The sequence below is a fragment of the Zeus faber genome, assembly GCF_960531495.2.
Source record: "Zeus faber genome assembly, chromosome: 5".
In the NCBI taxonomy this organism is placed as follows: Eukaryota; Metazoa; Chordata; class Actinopteri; order Zeiformes; family Zeidae; genus Zeus; species Zeus faber.
In genome coordinates, this window is record NC_137192.1 from 24,634,193 (window position 1) to 24,655,058 (window position 20,866).

General features: G+C 41.5%; 1 protein-coding gene across 1 annotated transcript in view; it reads left to right on the top strand.

Annotated features, from left to right (window-relative positions):
• Nucleotides 1–20,866, top strand: part of rnf123 (ring finger protein 123) — a 160,507-nt gene that overhangs the window by 118,896 nt on the left and 20,745 nt on the right. Inside the window, exon 38 of the mRNA XM_080000678.1 lies at nt 8,002–8,096. Within this exon, the coding sequence (XP_079856804.1) occupies nt 8,002–8,096 (95 nt within the window). The remainder of the gene's footprint in view (nt 1–8,001; nt 8,097–20,866) is intronic.

Below are 20,866 nucleotides of genomic sequence, written 5' to 3' on the forward strand. Positions count from 1 at the left end.
AATGTAAAAAACTGTTCAGAGACAGAGATTTGCTCTAATTCTCTCTTGCCCACTCTCTCTCTCTCTCTCTCTCTCTGACCATTTTACAGTCGCATCATTGCCGACAGAGCGAGTTAGACACAACAGAACTGTTTTGCAGTGCTGGAATTTTGATCTTCTGTGAAATGTTGGTCAGAATAATTGCCAGTGCGAGCACAAAATGGGCGCCGGAGGATGTCCTTCTGAAATGCTGCCAGTGTGAATCCTAATCATCAAAGATTTATAAATGGACCTCCAGTGGTAAAGGTCGGTGGTAAGTGGGTCTCAATGGCGTGGGAAAGCAAGTAACCTCTGCTCATATGCAGCACACACACATACACATGGTGTGTTTCTGTGTGTGCAAGTGTGGTGCCTGGTGCTCAACTTAGTGCTCCACTGCTGGAGGAATCCATTCGGTCATTCAATATCTGTTTTGTGTGTGTGCACACGCATAATGATTGATGAAACCAGTGCAAATAACAGAAAAAGCGAGCGTCTAATTCACAAAGCACCTGCAGACGGTGAAGTGCGCCGCTACGCAGATAGCATCGGTGCGCCAGTGCTATTTGTGGGTATGTGAATTAGGTATTAGTAAAATCGTCATCATTTGGTGAAAGTTGGCCCCTTTCTATGCAAACGAGCCTCTTTTCAATAAACGTCCAAACACCAGTGCTAATAGCCACATGCATATAGTGTGTGGCTATTAGCCCTCCCGCGCCAAACAATTTCCATTATTTTCAAATCCCAATCGGCGCTAAGGGGGCTGTAGCCCCGTCAGGATTTGGCATGGCATGTTCCTCACAGTTACATTTTCATTAAACACTTAAAATCAAAATAACTACTGTTCCACAATGATTGTTTTATGAAGTTTCATATTTATTTAAGACTCATCATTTGTAAAACAGTGGCAAAAAGTGCTCCTAGGATGGCTCAAATGCAAAGAAGAAGAATCTTTGTTGGTTTAGACGACACACCATATGCATAAATATACACACGCACATGCTTTTTTGGATGGTGGCCGGTGAAATGTGGCCTCTGCATTTCACCCATCCTGGCTTGTCCTTCCTCCGGGGGGGCAGCCAGGAGCAGTGGGCAGCATTCGTCGACGCGTCCGGGGACCTGGTACCAGGTGTCCATCGCTGGTCAGACGATGATGTGTGCATGTTTTTGGTGGGGGTCCTTACTGACGTTTGGTGGAGGGAACCCCATGTGAGCACGGGGAGAACATGCAAACTCCAAACTAAAAGGCTCCTATTTGGGAGATAACCTGCCGGAGCACGGTGCCAACAGCGCCCCAGGCGGGAATCGAACCCAGGACCCTCTTGCTGTGAGGCAGCAGTGCAATGCATAAATAAATACAAAATTAACAAAACTAAAATAGCCCCGTGTGCCCCCCCCGCCTGACGCACGGATGCGCGGATTATTTACTTTTCCATGTGGATAATTGCAATCAAAATCAACACAAGCGGAAATTGCACATAGCTGCAAAACTCTATGGCAATTGATGTGCCAGGGTGCTGTTATCTTATTATTACCGGCCGCAATCCATTCTTTGTGAATTTGCCCCTGAGTGTATTGTCACGCTTCTTTGGTTTTTCCGTCGTACCTCTCCCTCGCCCCCCCGCCCCCCCCCCCACCGTGCCGTTTAGAAAGTGTCGTTATCTGTGTCTATGTGTCTCTTATCTCATGTTCCATATGAACGCCGCATAAGATTGCTAAGTTGCCATACCGGTTAAAAATCAATTTCCTGTCAGTCCATATCCATTGCTAACAACTCATGAAATCCAATAATACCAAAAGCCATAAATTATTTTATTTTTACATGTAATTATGTGTTACTTTGATAATACCAGGAGGGCACATTGCATTACCACTGTAATCTTAAAAAGTCTCCCTCAACACTATTAAAGAAACTCCATTCTTTCTTATTGAGCTCTTTGCAAAAGTATTGCAAAGTCCATTTTATTGGACCGGGAGCTCAGGCAATAACACCCATATCGTTTGTTATGTAAGAGGATTAAAACGCTAATGGTTTTGGACTATTTTTGTTTACAGCAGTGGGCACTCACTTAATGGGCATTCAGATCAATGGCAGAAGCTTGACATTAACAGCAAGGGTTTGTTCCCACTGGAGCGACTCTTGCCAGAGTGTTTGCTTTCATGCCTCTTCTAAGAGAATCAAAGTAAATCTCCCTAAGAACTGCAATGCTTTTTACTAATTCCAGTTAGGCAAGACTTACCCAATGTCACGCTGGAATATCAAGGCAAGGCTCCAAATGAGCAAATGTAATGCAAATAGAGTAAAAAAATAAATCTTTCTGAAAGACGGACTGCTTTTGTAAAATACTGCTTCAGTGGCAGGATGTTTTGAGTGGGAGATTTTAGAGGGATTTTAATGAAATTTGTGCGTGTCATCTCACGGGGTTCATGGGCACAGAAGAGTTCAAACTAGTAGATTCTGAAGCCATATTTAAGTAGGCTATTTATCTGAGCATTTAGACCATTTATCTAATGTTTAAAGAACCATTCAAAATGTAAAAATGTTCTACAATGTTATGGAACATTTTTACAATCAAATTTTAAGGGAAATTTTGAACTAATGTTGAAAATCAGCCCACTCTGAAAATTAACCGTCCACCCAGTGATTTATGCTCCGAGGTTCAATGTCCATAAATGGCTCCTCTTCATGAGGTGAATCTGTAATATTATGCTATTATAGCATTGTATTACATTTCACTGCATATATGTATGAAAGTATGTATATGTATGTGACAAATAAAAAATCTTGAATCTTGATGATAGTGACATACAATGAACAAAAAATACACAAGAATTAAGTTGTTGATAATTATGTCGATGACAATTAATCCTCAACTAAAACGTCATGGTCGTAACATATGCATAACACTATGAGTTTATGAATGTCAAAGTTGAATACCAGAACAGGTCGTAAAAAAGAATCTATCCACCAAACAAAGAACATTCATTTAAGGTTGCATCTTTCCTTTTCAGATATTTTCTGTTTCAGTATAAAGAATGTGGCATGGCAAAGTCTCCAAAACGATGTCAGCGCTGTCGGCCTTTGAGGGTTGCGTTAGCTACCTGGGGCTGTGCACAATTCCCTGCGGAGGGGTAAAACCAACATGCAGGTAGCAGGCCCACGCACCATCTCCCACCACTGCTTTAGCAGGAAAAGGACCATCATTCCCCCAAGTGTATATGTTTTAGAAGTCAGTTGAGCAGGTGGACCCTTTCATTTTACCACCACAGATTAAGCTTAGTCATAGCACTTTGTAAGGCTTGGAGGCACAACATGAAGCTGCGGTACGGCGTCAGGCGAGCAGGTGATCACCTGGCATGCACCAACTCACTTCTTTTTAAGTTTCATGTTGTTATTAGATAACCATATGTATTGCAATTTGATCTGGGATCTGAATTAAAGGTCAAGTTTACTTCTCTGACATGGAGTGAAAAAAGACATATGATGCTGTATTGTGGGTGCAGAGGTGGATTTTGTTTGACTGTAGATTATGTGGAACCGTGAAAAATTAGTGATTCGTCGTTAGTTCAAGTTAATCCTTGAATTTACATAAACCGCAATTTTCATTGTTAAAATGGCAGTGCTACAAGATGCTATTTCCGACCTGTGCAGTCAGGTAGATTGTTAAAAGACATACTATGCTTATGGTTGTAGATTGTCCTCCTTCATAAGACAGTGTGATAAAACCCAGCCTTTATATAAGCCCCCCGTTCTTTTATTTTGGGGACGACAAAATTACTTTTTCAGGATAATCCTACTGTAAGTCCTTTTTGTTGTCCTGCCACAAATGGGGGAAAATGGCACAATAGGCTATGAAATGCCCTTCCCAGTTAATATTGCAGCATTTAACTCTGCTACTGGAGAACTTTGAAAATGATGGACAGGTGGATGATCACCAGAAGCACTGGTTTCCTACTTTCTCCTGCTGACGTCCTCATAAATGATTGTTTCCACAAATACATTAGTCATGTTCAGCCAGTCACTTCCGGCCATCATTAAACCTCGACATTTCAAGCCCTGCCTTCTGCAGGAAAAGAACAAAACAATTCGGAGGTCACGGTGGAACGGGCCACGGAGGAATCCCATCTATTTTCAATCGGCAGTGCTTACAGAGGCATTATTCTCTAGTACTTGGTGCTCATCTTGACACTTGTCATTTTGAGTGTTGTTTTCATTGTGTTCATTGTGTGTTGAGCTTTCTTCACGCTGTACTTTCGTATACTGTCCTTTTTCTTCGGTTGCATTCATAAAAGGATAGGAAGATGGTGACAGATGTCATCTATTAACCACAGTAGAAATGGGCGCAATTTAAAACAGGAATAGCTTTTCAAAGTGTTTGTCACTGAGATTTGTTTACATCAGTAAAGGGCAAAAGTAAGAAGTTGAGGGGCAAATTCAACAAAAAGCTCATTCACCTGTAGAATTCAATTATTTCTGATGTTGGGGAAAAAAAAAATGTATGAATGTATTATACACTTTAAAGTTAAGCATCGATCTGTGCGTTTTACAGTTATATTCATTTTAAAACGGTGAAACCAACATTCTGCGGAGTACAGCTGTGGCATGTCGATCTCACCGTCCTTTCCCGAAGCTCAAATTCACATACAAGACAACCCATACTGATCAGCGCTAGGAAAACAATTTAATGTTTCGAAATGAGGAATCAAAATGCGTAGACCACGATGCACCACAACCGACCGAGGGAAGGGACTGCAGCAGTGTTCAAAGCAGAACAAATAGCAGCCTATTAAAGATGGCCAGATTGGAGGATGACCATTTATTTGTGTTTCATCAACTTGGCACACAGCAGATGTGATTGCTCGCTCTGCATTGAGTGCATTGTCTAGGATAGAAGCAAATAGCTGCCATCAAGCTGAAAATGCCACTCATATCTGCCCCTGCACAGTAAATAATACGGCATATTGCAAACGGCCAGGTGATTTATGGCCCTGTCTGACAGGGCTCACGCTGGACGTTCGTTGCCAGATGTTCTCCGTGTCATTCGCTGGAAGCTTAAATTGAAGATTGTGAAGATGGCAAACGGGAGAAGATGAAAGGAGATTTGAATGGAGTGATGGATGGCCATAGATGGGTTGCTTGATAAAAAGATTGATCCAGGTATGTAAGTAAGTAGGACAACATATCACGTAAAAATTCTAAACAGATGCATGTCATTCGTTGAAAAAAATGGATCCCCTAGTGCGCAGAAGAGTAGAAAACTAACATGGGTGAACAGTTCTTTATAATAAAGTGTGCTTTTTTTTTTTCATAAAATGGTGGAAATGTGTTTTGGCCTTTATCACCACAGAGCAATTGCCTTAAGTACCTGACCCGCAGTCATCCTTTCAGCCTTGTGCCAGTGGCCACAGAAGAAGAATGAGTAGTACTCACTTCCAGTTGGAAAAAGCATTTATTTCTACAGAGAAATATCTCTCCCTGCCTCTCTCTCTCTCTCTCTCTCTCTCTCTCTCTCTCTCTCTCTCTCTCTCTCTCTCTCTCTCTCTCTCTCTCTCTCTCTCTCTCTCTCTCTCTCTCTCTCTCTCTCTCTCTCTCTGGTTGCCTGCCTGTCACTTTATCACTCTCACCCCTCCGTCTGCTTTCAGACGTGAGGTTTAATGGTAATAATCTCCCCCGTCAGAGCATCGCCATGGCTGCCTTCCAAGCAGCCAATATTGCAGCCCAGACCGCGGCGCTTCCACTTGAGCGCTGAAAGAGGATCCCTCCGCCTGGGGGAAGCGCAGAGGTTGAATGAGGGCTGAGAAAATGGACGGATGAATGGAAAAGGTTGGATAGAGGAGAGCGGGCAAGGTTGAGGAATGGCAGGAGATGGGACAAAGGAGAGTGAGTGGAAGATAGGAATGCAAAGAATAAGAGGAGGTCTAATATGAGAGAGAGAGAGAGAGAGAGAGAGAGAGAGAGAGAGAGAGAGAGAGAGAGAGAGAGAGAGAGAGAGAGAGAGAGAGAGAGCGAGAGCGAGCAGGTAATAGATACAATCTTTATTCATGTTTATTGATTTATAATTCATTCCTAGATCAAACCTGTCTCAATGTCGTTGCAATGTTGAAAAAATTCAGACGCATTAATATTTAATCAGTGTTATTTAACGTCACATTTTCAAGAGAATAATAACCAAATTTTGATTTTGTCGTCAACACAGTCTAAAGATCAATACCCTTTTTGAACATATTCTAGTGGTGATCTACATTCATTTCTGTGCAATCCTCTCAAGACTCTACATCGTTCTAATAATAATAACACAAGTGAGACGAGAAGGTCCTTGCAGTCCATTGCCATTTCCCCCACTTTTATCCCCCTCCCGTTCTTCCATTTTTTTCCCAGACTCTCCTTCCCCAGTGTGTCTCCTTGTCGCCGCCTCTCCTTTCTAATTCTCCGTTGCCGGCAGGTGTGCGCCGGGCTGAAGTCTACCTCTGATCACCGTCCCGATTCATATCACAAAGCTGCTAATTCTCAGCCAGGGCTCTGCCGTTTGAGAAAGTGGCGCATGACTTTGACCTTGTTCAAGAACTCTGCTGACTCACGGTCTTTAATCACACGGGGGGGGGGGGGGGGGGGGGGGGCAAATAAATGGAACCGAAGAGAAATGCTCTGCCCGTACGGACTCATTTGACAACTTTCCCTTTTTTTGTCCCTGATTCTACCTTCTCATTAAATGTATAATTTAAACTGCGTGCTTCCCCATTTGTTTGTTTATACTGTTAAAGGAATGGTGTGTTATGTCTCGTAAGATGAATTTCTTCCGAATTGTAATTCTTGAAGACTTGCATTGGAATGTTCTGTTCTGTTTGATTGTCAGTTATGTGTCATGAGGTATGTTTATGTTTTGGGTCATTCCTTTCATGTTTTGATCCTTTCCGTCCAAAATGCCTGCCCAGAGAGACACAGATATGGCCACAACAGCTAAGTGATGGATAGTCGGCAGCTCCAAAAGTGAACCAAATTCAGTACAGGCATAAAAACAATGATCTGCCGGGAGTGATGACACAGAGTAATTCATTTTTTGGAACAGTGAATGCACCCCACAACGATACCTCAATCCCCCTTTTATCGCTGCTTTTTTTACATCAAGTTTTTATACACCGCATTGTGACCGAAAATGTGTTCTTATCACACCCCTGCAGTAGTGTGCTGGTTCAGTCAGCCAGTTGTTGGAAATGTACTGACGTTAAATGAATTCCATAAATGATTGGAGAAGCCACATCCTATCGCAGAATAGTGTCACGGGGGAGCTTTGAGATGCTGCACCTTTATTGAGCCTCGGTAACGTGATCCCTGGCTGAGCAGCGTTTCCCAGACACAGGAGTGTTTTCCAGATGTCATCTGTAGTTTCCCCTCCTTCCAAATGTCCTGCGCAGACGGTATCACAGTGTCCTGACACACTCTAGTAATGATTGCAGCGACAGCAAGCGATGCACATTCTGGCCTCCCAGGTAGAAATGTGTGTACCAGTGCTTCAGAATGTTGTTGCTGTCAGGAAGTTTTACCTGCCCATTAATTGTCCTACAAGTAATTCCGATTAACAATTCATTATTCTTTTTTTTTTTTTTTTTTTTACGCCACTTTGACAGAATAAGCCTGTGATTGCTCTAATTGGTGTAAAATTGCCTTTATATTTGGAAGCATATGATTATGGAATCTAACTATTCGTCTCGCCCTGCTCATATAATCTCCAGTGCTTTTTTTTTTCTACATTGGTTTCTCGACTTAAATTTATTTGACTGAATTGTCATAATGCATGTGCTCCGCCCATATGGCATATCGAGAAGGATGAAACAAACACCAAATACTTGACTTTATCTTGCTGCCATTCTATACACAACAGTATATATATATATATATATATATATATATATATATATATTTATTTTTTTATTTTTTTATTTTTTAATGAGTATATTTCTGCCTGTTTTTGTTCTCACCCACAGATACAGACTACATCAGTGAAGAAGAGGAGAAGAAAGTAGAAAGAATGTTGGCCTTCCTCACCGAAGAGTCCAAGCAGGCTGCTGCCAGCACAGCTGTAAGTCAAAGGAAACTTATCCAACAACACAACCTTTGTTTACAATCAACAATTTACTATATATATATACACAGTATATTTATATTTATACAGTATATGAAGAAGAGGTTCCCAAAATAGCTCACGCCGTCCGTATAAAGTTTATTTTCACCTCACAACAGATGGGGATATCCGAGTGGCATCATGTCAGAATAAAAAAAAAAGTTGTTAACCTTTACTCTGCACTTTAACCGCAACGCGACTGAACGTATTGAAACTTGAGATATTGGAGCTGGCGGGCCGCACGCGCTGATCCTCTTGCCCTTGAGGGCGAGCTGGGCAGTGAGGATGAAGCGGCTTCCTCTTGCTCCTCCCTCTCCCGTCTTCCTCTCCGCCTCCATCCTCTCAGCTTTTCGCCGCAGTGGGAATTTGAGCCTCTCCTCCTCTTTTAGACTCCAGCGTTGAGCTAAAACTGTCGCAGGTTTCGGAAGGGATAGGAGTGAGTGGAGCCATAAAGATTCACCTTACCTTTGAGGAAATATAAATAATCCAAGGAGGTTTTTTGTTTTTTTGGGGGTTTTTTTTGTTTTTGTTTTTTTTTCCCCTTCTGGTTCCTTCTGGTTTCTCCTGATTTTCTCTTGCCCAACATGTCCTTGTTTATCTTTGTTAAAAGTGAACATAACTCTACGGTTATCTTCAGCCCACTTATTTTACTCCAATTAGCGTTCCTTGCGTATCTACATGATATATCATTTCACGATGTTATTTCAATTTCATTTTGTTTCTTGTTTTCTTTTCGACTAGTTTCTTAGGCTGCTTCATTTGTTTTCTTTCAGAAATGTATTTTATTTTAGGTTTGAGGTCAATTTAGAAAAATCAAGGAAATGCATTGTACTTAAATCGGTCTAAACGGCCAGTGGAGTATATGAAGCCGAAGCCAACTGTTGGTTGAACAGGTTAACAGGCCATCTAGTGACTACAATTTTGTAGGGGAAACAGCTAATTCAAATTTTTTATTTTCAATTCCGGTGGAGATTTCATTTAGAGAAATGATTGTTGTCACCTTTTAGTTTCAGCTTTCATCAACTTGGTGGGCTATGACTATCTGTGGGGTGAGACGACGTATGAATTTAGGGAAAGGTAAGAACATGTCCTAAATGATGAGAATACGATTCAGAGTCTTTGGACCATGACTACCAGAGCCACTAATGGTTCTGGGAAATGGGGTTTTGATCTTTGCTCTTAAAATACTGGATTTGAACTGGTACATGGCGTGCTTTCTTATGCCTAGTGCAGTTATTCGCTTTGCTTTGAGCCATCTTGCTCTGAGTCTGTTTTTCGGTTTAGCTTGTTTCATCTTTCCTGCGGTGCCTGTTTTCCCACAAGCTGTCATTTCAGTTAACCTGAATTAACCCTCCTGGATTATATTGCAAACATTTTTCTTTCATGGTTTTTTAATGACATGCATGCCGATGTGTTTCATAATTAAGAGTAGACATTAGATTCATGCATTTACAACTTATTTATAAACCCTTGGGTCGCGCTAAAAAGGAGGTCGCAAGAGATTTCCATCATAGCAAACATATACTACATAAGTAATAATATCAAGCAGCCCCTAAAACCAGATTAAGCTTTATATGCAAATAGGATTCTAAAAGATACACCTACTTGAACAGGTTATTTGGAATTGAGGAGTACTTTGAGGTCTACATCATTTCCATCACCGAAGTATAAACGAGATAGAATTGTAAAAGTAAGCCTTAATTCTACCATTGTCGTGGTTGATAGTATCAGAAACCACTTAATTCAAAGACCACTCAACAAAAAGTAAAACCTATTTCTTTACTTTTTTTATATATCATATGCACACACAACAGACTTCATGCTGTCATACGTGTTTAGGCTGTAAAGTGTTGTGTGTGGTTGGGAGGTGTCCGAACAGAGGCGCAGAAGTTGGGCTTCTTTCTCTCCTGGAAGACAAATTTGCATGAAACAAAAAGAAATTTGTTTGAAAATTGAGAATCTTTCGACATTGTGATTGTAAGGCACAGATGCACCCTCCCTGCATCAAAATTCCCCGGTTCATAATTGGGCCGTGTTTGTGTATTTTGTGTTTGTTTCTGAGCGTGTTCCACTCAACTCACCATCGACTGAGACAAAAACGAGGTTGGTGTCATCAGTGTTGAGGCTTTTCCAGTCTATGATTGAATTTGACACCAAAACGCCCTTCATTTATTAAGTGTCAGTTTTGAATCACCGGCTTAATACAAATAGATTACTCCTAGACCCCTTAGCTTGGTGACCCATTTGCCCGAAAGCATGTTTGGCAACATTATACATTGTTATAAGTAACCTTTGTTTTGAAATGAAGAGATATAAAAAAAAAAAACAATAACAAAAAAAAAACATTTGCAATCGCTGTTGTTCAACAACCTTTTATTCTCAGGCTTGTTGGTGTACATAAAATGTTTATGCGTTTGTAGACTGTTATTGAAACGTGACCGATAAGGTCAAGATTTCTCCAGTAAAATAATTAAAAAGTGCATTGCACTCAGAAAGTGTAGGGGCACTCAATCCCAAATACCAAAAGTTACATAGTGTTGCTTTAAGGTTTCATCATTTTGTTTTGCAAATTGTTGTTGAATGAGCCATGACCAACTTCTTGTAAACGGAGAAAAATACATAACGCTTTATCAGACCCAGGAAACATCAGGCCGGGTGAGGTTAACGGGAGGGCTGTAAAAGGCCTGCGGGCGAAGGGTTGTCCTCTTATGTATTATTGATTTGAAACCAAACGTTATATCTTATCAGACCAAGTAAAACCCACAATGAGCTGCTCTTCATGACCAGCCTCGCGCTCTGGGGAAGAAGGCTGACGTGATCCTTTAGGTCTGTGTTTGAGATACAGAGTAAATAAGGGAGGTGCTGATCATGCTGATCAACCTTTTTGCCAAGTAGTAAAATAATAATAAACATTTACCTTTCAATCATTTGTAAATGGTTTATAGTTAAATGATGAGTGATTTACTGATCAATCATTCCTGAGCCACCGCCCTTTTTTCTTCATTTGGGAAAGTGGGTGCCGGACGTGGCTATTTTCTTTCAAATTCATGCACTCTTCATGTACCTAGAGAGGTACGGAAAAGAGGTATGGTGGAGGAAGGGACAGAAAAATCACCAAAGAAATGGGAAAACTTTCAACTGAGAGTCAAGGAAAGGAAGAGTGGTAATAAAAAAAAAAAAACGAGTGAGAGACATCAATGGAGGAGGCCTCCTTGTGTTCCCCTGACGGAGGACTGATACTGGCAGGGGATGCTGTGTGTGTGTGTGTGTGTGTGTGTGTGTGTGTGTGTGTGTGTGTGTGTGTGTGTGTGTGTGTGTGTGTGTGTGTGTGTGTGTGTGTGTGTGTGTGTGTGTGTGTGTGTGTGGCCCCCTCGCAGTGCCAGCACAATATTTAATCATTAGGATGTTTGATAACCTGTTAGGACGCTTAGTAACTGGCATCCGATCCGTCACTTTTGTGTAGAATTTCCCGTTGACAAATGAAACATTTGTATGCAGGCACACGTACGCAACCACACAACGTAGAGATGGAACAATTGAACACAACACAGCACACACACACACACACACACACACACACACACGCATACATCAAAACTCCCACATGCGTGCGTCTGTCCGTATGGAGACAAGAGTTGTACATGTTTAGATGTACACACATCAAGACGTGGACACCTTTGGCTTCTGCTTGCCGAGACGACAGCTTGCAATCTCTAGGCAACGTGATTCAGACTTCACCACTTTAACGCACCAGTAATTTACCTCTAAATAGAGCAGCAGATCGAGTGCCGGAGGCGGAGCGAGAGTAAATATGCAATTACCAAAGACGCAATATTACTGTAGTAAAAGTACCACATTGACGTTTCTACTTAAGTAAAAGTATATAAGTACTTTGCTCTTAAATGTATTTAAAGTATTTAAAGTTCACGTGCTGGTCCTGCCCAGTGCTCTGATATAACACTACCCACGACATACAGGTGCTACTGGAACTTTTTTCTGCGGGTGAGTAGTCATACAGATCCTCATTATAAAATTGGACAAAAACGTATTTCTCTTGATATACATCATTATACATCCTGATCTTTTTTTTTACTAGAGTAAAACCACTGTGTTAGAAATGTAGTATCGTAAAACATTGTATAGATTTGCTTTACAACTGGATATACTTAAGGAAGCACATATACTTAAAATTATACTTTAGTACCATAGTACCACCAGAAAAATGGAAAAAGAGATGTCTGCAAACCTGTGTGTGTGTGTGTGTGTGTGTGTGTGTGTGTGTGTGTGTGTGTGTGTGTGTGTGTGTGTGTGTGTGTGTGTGTGTGTGTGTGTGTGTGTGTGTGTGTGTGTGTGTGTGTGTGTGTGTGTGTGTGTGTGCGTGGCAGTAGACGGGTATCAGATTACCAGTGCTGATGTGCTGACCTTTATTCCCCCTAATTTGCGCACAGCATTGTGTGCATGAGAGAGTACAAACAAGGCACAGTTGTTTGCTCAGACCTGCGTTTGCTGCTGATAAATTCATGTTAACGGTCGAATCAGAAACATGACCTTAATGTTGTTTGATTATTAATGTAAGTTCAATATTTGTTCCCTTGACAGCGCCGATCCCTAATATTACGCACAATATGGAGTCCACTGGTCTGTGTAGTTTCTTATTTCCAATTTAAAGGCCACCTCCAGTATTTCTGTAATTTTTGTCCTATTTTCATCAATTTGTTTTTCTATGGAACTCCTTTTTGCATTCCAATGACTCCACAGTCGCAGCTACGTCATTTTGTCAAAGTTTAAAATGTCAAGCTCTTGTTAAAATGCTATGTGGCAACAATTAATATGATTTATCTGTTATTCCACTCACCGTGAAATAAAAGCTTTTCACACCAACGTTCTGTATCTTTCCAACTAAATGGGCTTTTTACCACTAGTCTAATTGAGTTAGTTGTCTGATTGGTGAGATCAATTAGTTTAGTAATTATTTTATTCAGCATCTGCTGCATTGCGCCACCACAGCAACACCACCACAGTTCCACAGCTAAGGGAATTGTGCAACATTATAGAGAAATTCCCGATCCGAAATGTTATACAAAATGTTATAAACTGTATACCATACCATCTACGGCCAAGGACGTGGCTATTTATTCCAATCCATTGCAATTTACAGGATAATCACCTTCAAGTTTAATACCCATTGATTAATAGGACAGTTATCCACCCTACATCTCAAAAAAACAATCCAATATAATATAATGATAAAACCCTTTTCCAAAGTACGCTCCAACACCTACTGTATCACAACAGCCCTGACTTCAAGAACGTCGGCGCTTTGAGTGTTTGAGACCTACATACGGACCCTTATGGGTTCAAAGCTACAGTACAGCACCGTTCGCAGCACTGTACGCCCCAAGCTCCATACCCCCGTTCTCGATCCGTGTTTTTGTTGCTATCCACGGCAGGTTGGGGAGAGTGAGGAAGAAAGCTTGTTTCCTCCCCGCAGGGAAAATGCAGGTCTGCTCACCTCCCAATCAGAAAACTTGAGGAAGAACATGATAACCATGTGGTAACTTTCTCTCACTCTGTGTCTCTATCTCGGATATCTCTTCCCCTTCTCATGTTCTGTCATTTTAGCTTTTTGTTGTTTTTTCTTCTCTTTGCATGTCTCTCCGCTGTATATCTGTGAGAGACATTTAGTTGGTCATTTTGCTCTTCTTTCTCCCCTTTCTTTCTCTCTCTCTCTCTCTCTCTCTCTCTCTCTCTCTCTCTCTCTCCCTCCCTCACATTCATCCACCCAAAAGCCAGATCGAGAGATCAAAGAAGGGACAGGGGAAGAGAAATTTGGCTCCTGGGAGAGAAGCAATTATTTCCTCTCCAGAAACAATTTGTTTCCCTTTTCCGATCTGACCCTTAAGAGCCTGTCCTAAAGCTTGCGTGCTGGTCTGGATGGCTCAGAGGATAGGAGTGTGAACTAGTTCAAGTGCCTTGAAGGTCCATCAGAAGGATAACATTTTGTTCCAGTTATATATTTTACGTCATCAGTCTAGCTCTGTGTCCTTATTCACTTTTTTTTTTCCCGACCATCTGTCTGTTTTGCCCTGAGGACGTGAAATTGAAGTCAGTTTGTACACCACGGAGAATTATTATTTTTTTAACCGGTAGAGTTGTATTGCAGTTGCGATGTCCAGCACAAACCCAGACTGTGATGTAACCTTCTGTGATTTGTACGTGTGATATGATTGATACAATTGGGAATGTGCAGGAGGCTCTCAATTGAATGATATCCCTGTGCAGTATGTAGGCCCCGATTCAATGTAAGCAATGCAATACTGTAGTTATTCTGAGTCTGTAATTGCAATTTGATCTTAAAATATGTTGGAGTTTTTAAACACAAGAATCACATTGAATACAGTAACTTGTTTTTTTCAATACAGGAAGTTCAGTTTGGATGTAGAACGTCTGTGCTGCTCCCAACTGCGCTACTCAATTTGGCGACTATATTTAAAATGCTATATAAAATGCTCATCGGTCTTCCTAAGTTTTAATTCAGACCAACACGTGAGCAAAACTAAGAAGGAGCAATGCCGTGAAATAAAATGAAATGCAAAAGATGTATAATTGACATCATAAGAGTGATTCAGGAGCCAGTGCAATTTAAAAAGCTGTTAAAAATAAAGTACTCAAGTAAATCATTCTTTCCTCCTACCCATGAAAACGTACACATACTGTAAATCTCGAGCTGTGGTCAGGAGCCTGGTTGACCTGCACATGGATACTTGGACACGTTTCTATGTAATAACTTGGCTCATCGTGAGGCGTGATGCAGCAAAAATGTTGACTTAGACCGATTTGACTGATTGCAACTGTACCCTTGGGTAAAAGGGAACAGCTTGGCTCTTCAGCAGAACCGTGCTGTGAAGATAAATATTGAGTGAAGTCAAACTGCTTTAATATGTATCCCTTTACTGCTGCTTTTTCTAAAACCTTGCTCACAATATCTGTTTTATATTTTATCATAACACTTGCAAGTGTATGGATGAACAAAATGGTAATTTATTCCGGAGAACAGGACACTTGGGGGATATTGTACATTTGTAGTAACAATGTACTTTTCTATACAACAGCAGTCATTTCAGATCGTGTATAAGATAAGAAACCTACACAATGTATCCCTCCCATTTTCTAAAAATTGGAGATCAAAAACAGTTTATCTGTGACTGGCTGAAGAGTGCAACTTCCCCACAACTCCTCCTGGAGAATTTTGCAGTTCAAGACCTTGTCTGCATCACAGCTACCAATAAGCAGTAAGTGTTATTTAGAGTACAAGCCAAAGCCTGGTTATTGCAAAAAATTGCAAGAGGATTGCAAGAGGATTCCTCCCTCTGTGACCCCATCTCAAGGTTTCCTACATTTCTGGTTTTCGACGCAGTGGGACCGGGACTTATTTGGCAATATTGTTTGCATGTTGTCACTTCATCCCCGACATCCGACATCTCATATTTTTATGTTGATCATTTATATAATTTGAAAAGGTGATACACCTTGCGATAACTGTAAATAACATTGCATTTTGTCCCCGACCCCCTGTGTCGGAAAGTTAGTGGTCCGTTGCATTACCCGAGGTGGGTGGGTCCAGTGTTATAAATAGTATCTTCCTGAAAATAGCAGTCAGCCATCAATGAAAGGGCCTGGCTACGAGCCCGCCATGCCCACAGGCTGCCAGACTCACACAAAGGTCACTCATCACAATCTGACACGGTTGACCTAAAGCAATATATTAAAGACACACAGATACCCAAGCACACACGCATACAAGTGTGTACTGTATACATGTTGGGTGTATTTATTCTGTTGATGCATGTGAACGTGTGTGCATACACGTGTACTGTTGGGGCTCGTGTGGAAATACACCTCTGTGTGTGCAATTTTGCACACATGGCCAACAGAGCAGACAGTGTTGAATTACTGCTGCAGTGTGATTGTTTGGAAAGAGCTGAATGGAGCATTGAATTGACTCCACAGTTGAGCTGTATCTGAATAAGCTTGAGCAATAAATCCATGACGAACGTTGCACATTGTAAATTGAATTCGATTTGGTCGGTGGCACGGTGGCGCAGTGCATTGTCCGGGTGGGTTATCTCCCAAATACTGTAGGAGCCTTTCTGTGTGGAGTTTGCATGTTCTCCCCGTGCTCACATGGGGTTTCCTCCACCTAACGTCACTCCGGACCCCCACCAAAAACATGCACACATCATCGTCTGACCAGCGATGGACACTCATCACCAGGTCCCCTGGCGCGTCCACGTATGCTGCCCACTGTTCCTGGTTGCCCCCCCCCCCCCCCCGGAGGAAGGACAAGCCAGGATGGGTTAAATGCAGAGGCCTCATTTCACCGGCCACCACCCAAAGCATGTGCATGTGTGTGTGTGTGTGTGTGTGCGTGCATGTGTGGAATGTGGTGTGCTGTGTGACAATTAAAGATTCTTCTTCTTCTTCTTCTTCAATTAGAGGAGGGGCAAGGTGCACAAAGCTGGTGGATAAAAGAGCTAGTTGAAAAGTTGGGATGGAGATACTGACTTAAAAGTGAAAAAAAGATCAGTGAAACACTGATGTAAAGAAAGGAAACTGCCATGTTTGTGAGAGGAAATGATGTGCTTTTCCATGGTTTTGTGTTTGTCGGTGTTTACATACTTACCGAGAAAGGAAAAGAATAAGGACAATATAGGACTCGTTTAGGGCTTTGAAATCCTTTTTTTTTTTTTACCCATGCACAAAGGAATTCATTTTTCTTCTTATCTTTGCCTCAAACCTATGTCATCTTGTTTGCCTGCCATACTTCTGTGATCTGCAGACATTATTCTAATGCGCAATCAGTAACTTTTACCAATTAGCAACAAATAGTGACCGCTAAAGCAAACCATAGAAACTACACCAAGATTGCCAAACGTGAAGCTCCTCCTCCGCGAGGCTTGTGAACCTTCATAGCAGATGGGTCCTTGAACGTTGTCCGCGCTTCAAAGAAGTCTGGGGATATTAGCAGCGTTGTTCAGGTGGATTGAGCGGAGACTGCCAGGCCTGGAGGGCGAGAGCCATTTCCTCCTAAACTGAGTGTAGACTGGACTGCCTGCTTGGAGAGCTTGAAATTTCCACAGCTCACGAGGTAATGGGACTCACTGTTTGGTTCACAAAGCTTTTAAAAGCCAGTTCTTGACAAGGCTGATGCCAACTCAGGCACTAGAAATGTGACTGCAAATGTAATGTTTTGGGTTCGTCACATAGATTCACCACAGATTCAAAAACTATTTTTGTCTCAACGGTGTCAACAAGACATGCATTTTCATCTGCTTTTCATGTTTTTTTTTTTTTTCAAGTAGTACTTAGGAAAGTGGCTTGATTTAAAGCATCCATTCCCCATAACGTTTCTCAGTCACCCTCCATTTGTTAAATTGACTACACTGTTTAATCCAGTGACCCTGCCTCTCATTGTGGCATAAACACACTGTTCTGTTGAATATCCTATTTCCTGTTTCCATTCTCTGGCTTTCTCAAACAGGTGTGTACAGGAAAAAAATATATCTCAACATGAATTCGGCCAACAGTAGATATTTCACAACATCCATTCCAATGGAGGGAAATACTGCCCTGTCTCGTGGGGGACGGCTTTTGCAATATTCATTCAGAGGGAGCTTTAAAAGCACCTGAAATATATTATGTCATGCTTTACATCAAACTTTTTTTTATTCTTATGTAACTTTCTTTTTGCTTGCAATCTTGCTCACGGGGGCAGAAATTATTTGATGTGGATGTTGCCACTGCATCCTTTCAAACTGCCTTTCCATAGTTACAAACCCTGCACTCAGCATCACGCGGTGTGTTAAGATGACCTCTACTTCCTCGAGTTAAATTCTCTTCTCATCGTTTAACCCGCACACACAAAACCCAAGGTAATAGACACACAAACATACACATTAGCGCACACATGCACTCCCACAAGCATAAGCAATGCTTCACGCACATGCACTCTTATAGCCATTCAATTTAGATTTAAAAAGACAGCTCCTATTATTAAATTTTGCTCGCTCTACATGAATGTGAACCTAAAAGAGCAGAAAACCGGCTGTTGAAATATTAGTGTGTGGTAATGGAGAATAGAGCAGGGCAAGACCTATTGAACATTTTAAAGGACATCTTTAAATATGTTCCCTTGAGTCTCTTATGTGATGAGTCGTTTCACTTTGTCCTTTTTTTCCCCTCTTATCCGTGTAACTGATGTTGAATAAATCGACCCAGACAGCGGTTCCATCCTAAATGTCAGGTGAACAGAGACTAAACTGTGTGTTTTTAAATTAGCATGAATATGAGATATTTTTTTCACATATTCATTGACCCATGCACAAAGCTTGGTTGGCTGATTTCCCATTGAAATGCAGTGGGAGGAAAGGATAATTGACACAAAGGTGCAGTCTCCAGAGTGTGTATCTGCCCTTAAAAAGGAGTGTTTCCACCCCAGTAGGATCAAAACAAAGCCTCCATCATAACAAATGGTGTTTATATCATTAAGCAACTTATTTAACCACGTTGTTTGCTATGCTCGACCAAACCCTGCATGGATAAACAAGACCCTAAAACTCAAGCTCTTTAAAGAGGGCCTCAAAATCCTGTTTTGTAAACAATTTAAGAAAAGAGAAGACAGTACTTTTTTGATCCCCTGCAGGGGAAATTCAGGCATTGCAGTGGCTCAGTGGGGAACATGAAGTACAGAGTGAGAGAATATACACTAAATTCACAATACACTGTATACCAGGGGTATTACATTTAAATTCAAAGAGGTCCGGTTAGAGAAAATTTCCTCACGCAAAGGTCGCTTGCATTATGATTCAGTGCCATATTGAAGTAGCCTGGTAATTGTATCAACGTCTGTCAAATCAAATAAAGTAAAATTCAGTAATATTTCAACCATACTGTATTTATTATCAGTTTTCACATTCAACTGGAGGGATTTAAAAATAAGTACTGTAATAATAAATACATATTCTTCTAATTTTAAATATAATAAGGGCTGCATTTAAAAATAAAATACATAACCAAGCTTTTCAAAGATGTGCATCTTATAATAAAGTGCTGATTTAAAAAAAATGCACAGGTGAGTTTACCTTTACCTTCTTTTTTACTTACTCCATTTCACATCTTAACTGATCTAACTAACTTACTAACTTAACTAAAATTTTGAAATAACTAATCCTAACAATTGAACAGCATTAATACTTTTTCTCTTTCTTTCCCTCAAATATCACACACTGCCACTTTCTCTTGTTCAGTGAGAAAAGTGAGCTTGTGAGCTTGATCTTGTCCTGCCGGGAGAAGTCTGGGCTGGAATCGTGTCAGGGCCATTCTCATGCACATGTGTAGGTGCTCATTGGTGAGCCTGGAATGATATTTGGTTTTAATATTGTTCATTGTGGAGGAAGCTGCCCCACAGCTGTATGCGGAGCCGAACATGGTCAATATGTACAGGGCTATTTTCCTCAGACCTGGGAAAGCTGTGTCTGTGACTATTTGGAGCCAGAAAGTGCCAGGATGGGTTCCTCCAAAATGCTCTTTCAGGGCCACATTTGATTGGAGGTCAACCAGTTGCATTTGGAGAGGCCCAGCATTTGCCCACTTTAAGTGCTATGTGACTTCCTTTGAGAACCCCCTTGATATCCTCGATGAGGAATGAGTTCTGCATGAACATGGTGAGCTCCTGTCCAAGGCTGAAGCTGTCAAAATGAAGTCTACAGTCAGTTTGTCAACAAAGTCTGCAAAAGAAGATACCACTCTCTCACCCTGAACCTGTTCTTGCACCGTTGGGAAGTGTGCACAGTCTCCCTGCAGGTCTTCCTTGAACACCTTAAGTTTCTTCTGGAAGGAGTGAACCGCTGTCATCAGGTCACAGCCTGTAGCTTTAAATTCAGTTAATTCAGGAATGAGGTGATGTCAACCAAAAAAGCGGAAATGACTATCTTCTCCTCATCTTCTAAAATGAGAGAAAACGGTGTTGCCTTTTGGCTCTTGCAGCTGTGCCAAGAAAGCTGCGATTTCCCTTCGGATTGACCAAAAGCGCTCCAACACCTTGCCTTTGTTGAGCCATCTGACATTGTTGTGCAGCAGAAGGTCATCAGCATTTGCTTCAACTTCACCGAGGAGTTCCCTGAGCATGCGATGAGAAATGTTAATCATTCTCGTCATTGTGTTCATCACTTCAGCACACTCCTCTGACAGGCTGGAGCTCAGGACAGATGGATGAATAATGCAATGATACGAGATGAGCTCAGGATTGTCCTCTTTCATTCTTGCCACAGCTCCTTTCTCTCTCCCTACCATGGCAGGGGCTCCATCTGTGGTTATTGAAACCACCTGTTTCGGCTCTATTCCCCTGTTCGCTAGCATCTCCTTTATGGCCAGGTAGATGTCATCTCCTCTTGTTCTGGTCTGAAGGGGTCTAACACCTAACAGGTCTCCACAGACCTTGTTCTTCTCCTTGTTGAAGAACCTTCGATAAACTAACAGCTGAGCATTTTCAGACACATCAGTAGACTCATCGACAGCTAAGCCCATGCATGGAGCCTTATGAATTGCTTCATCCAGTTGTGCGAGCACATCCTGGGTTAACATTTAAGCTTTCTCTGTGGCTGATGATGCTGTCATAGGTATTTGCTTTATTTGTTCACAAAACCTTTTGTGGTGTGGGGATAGTGTGG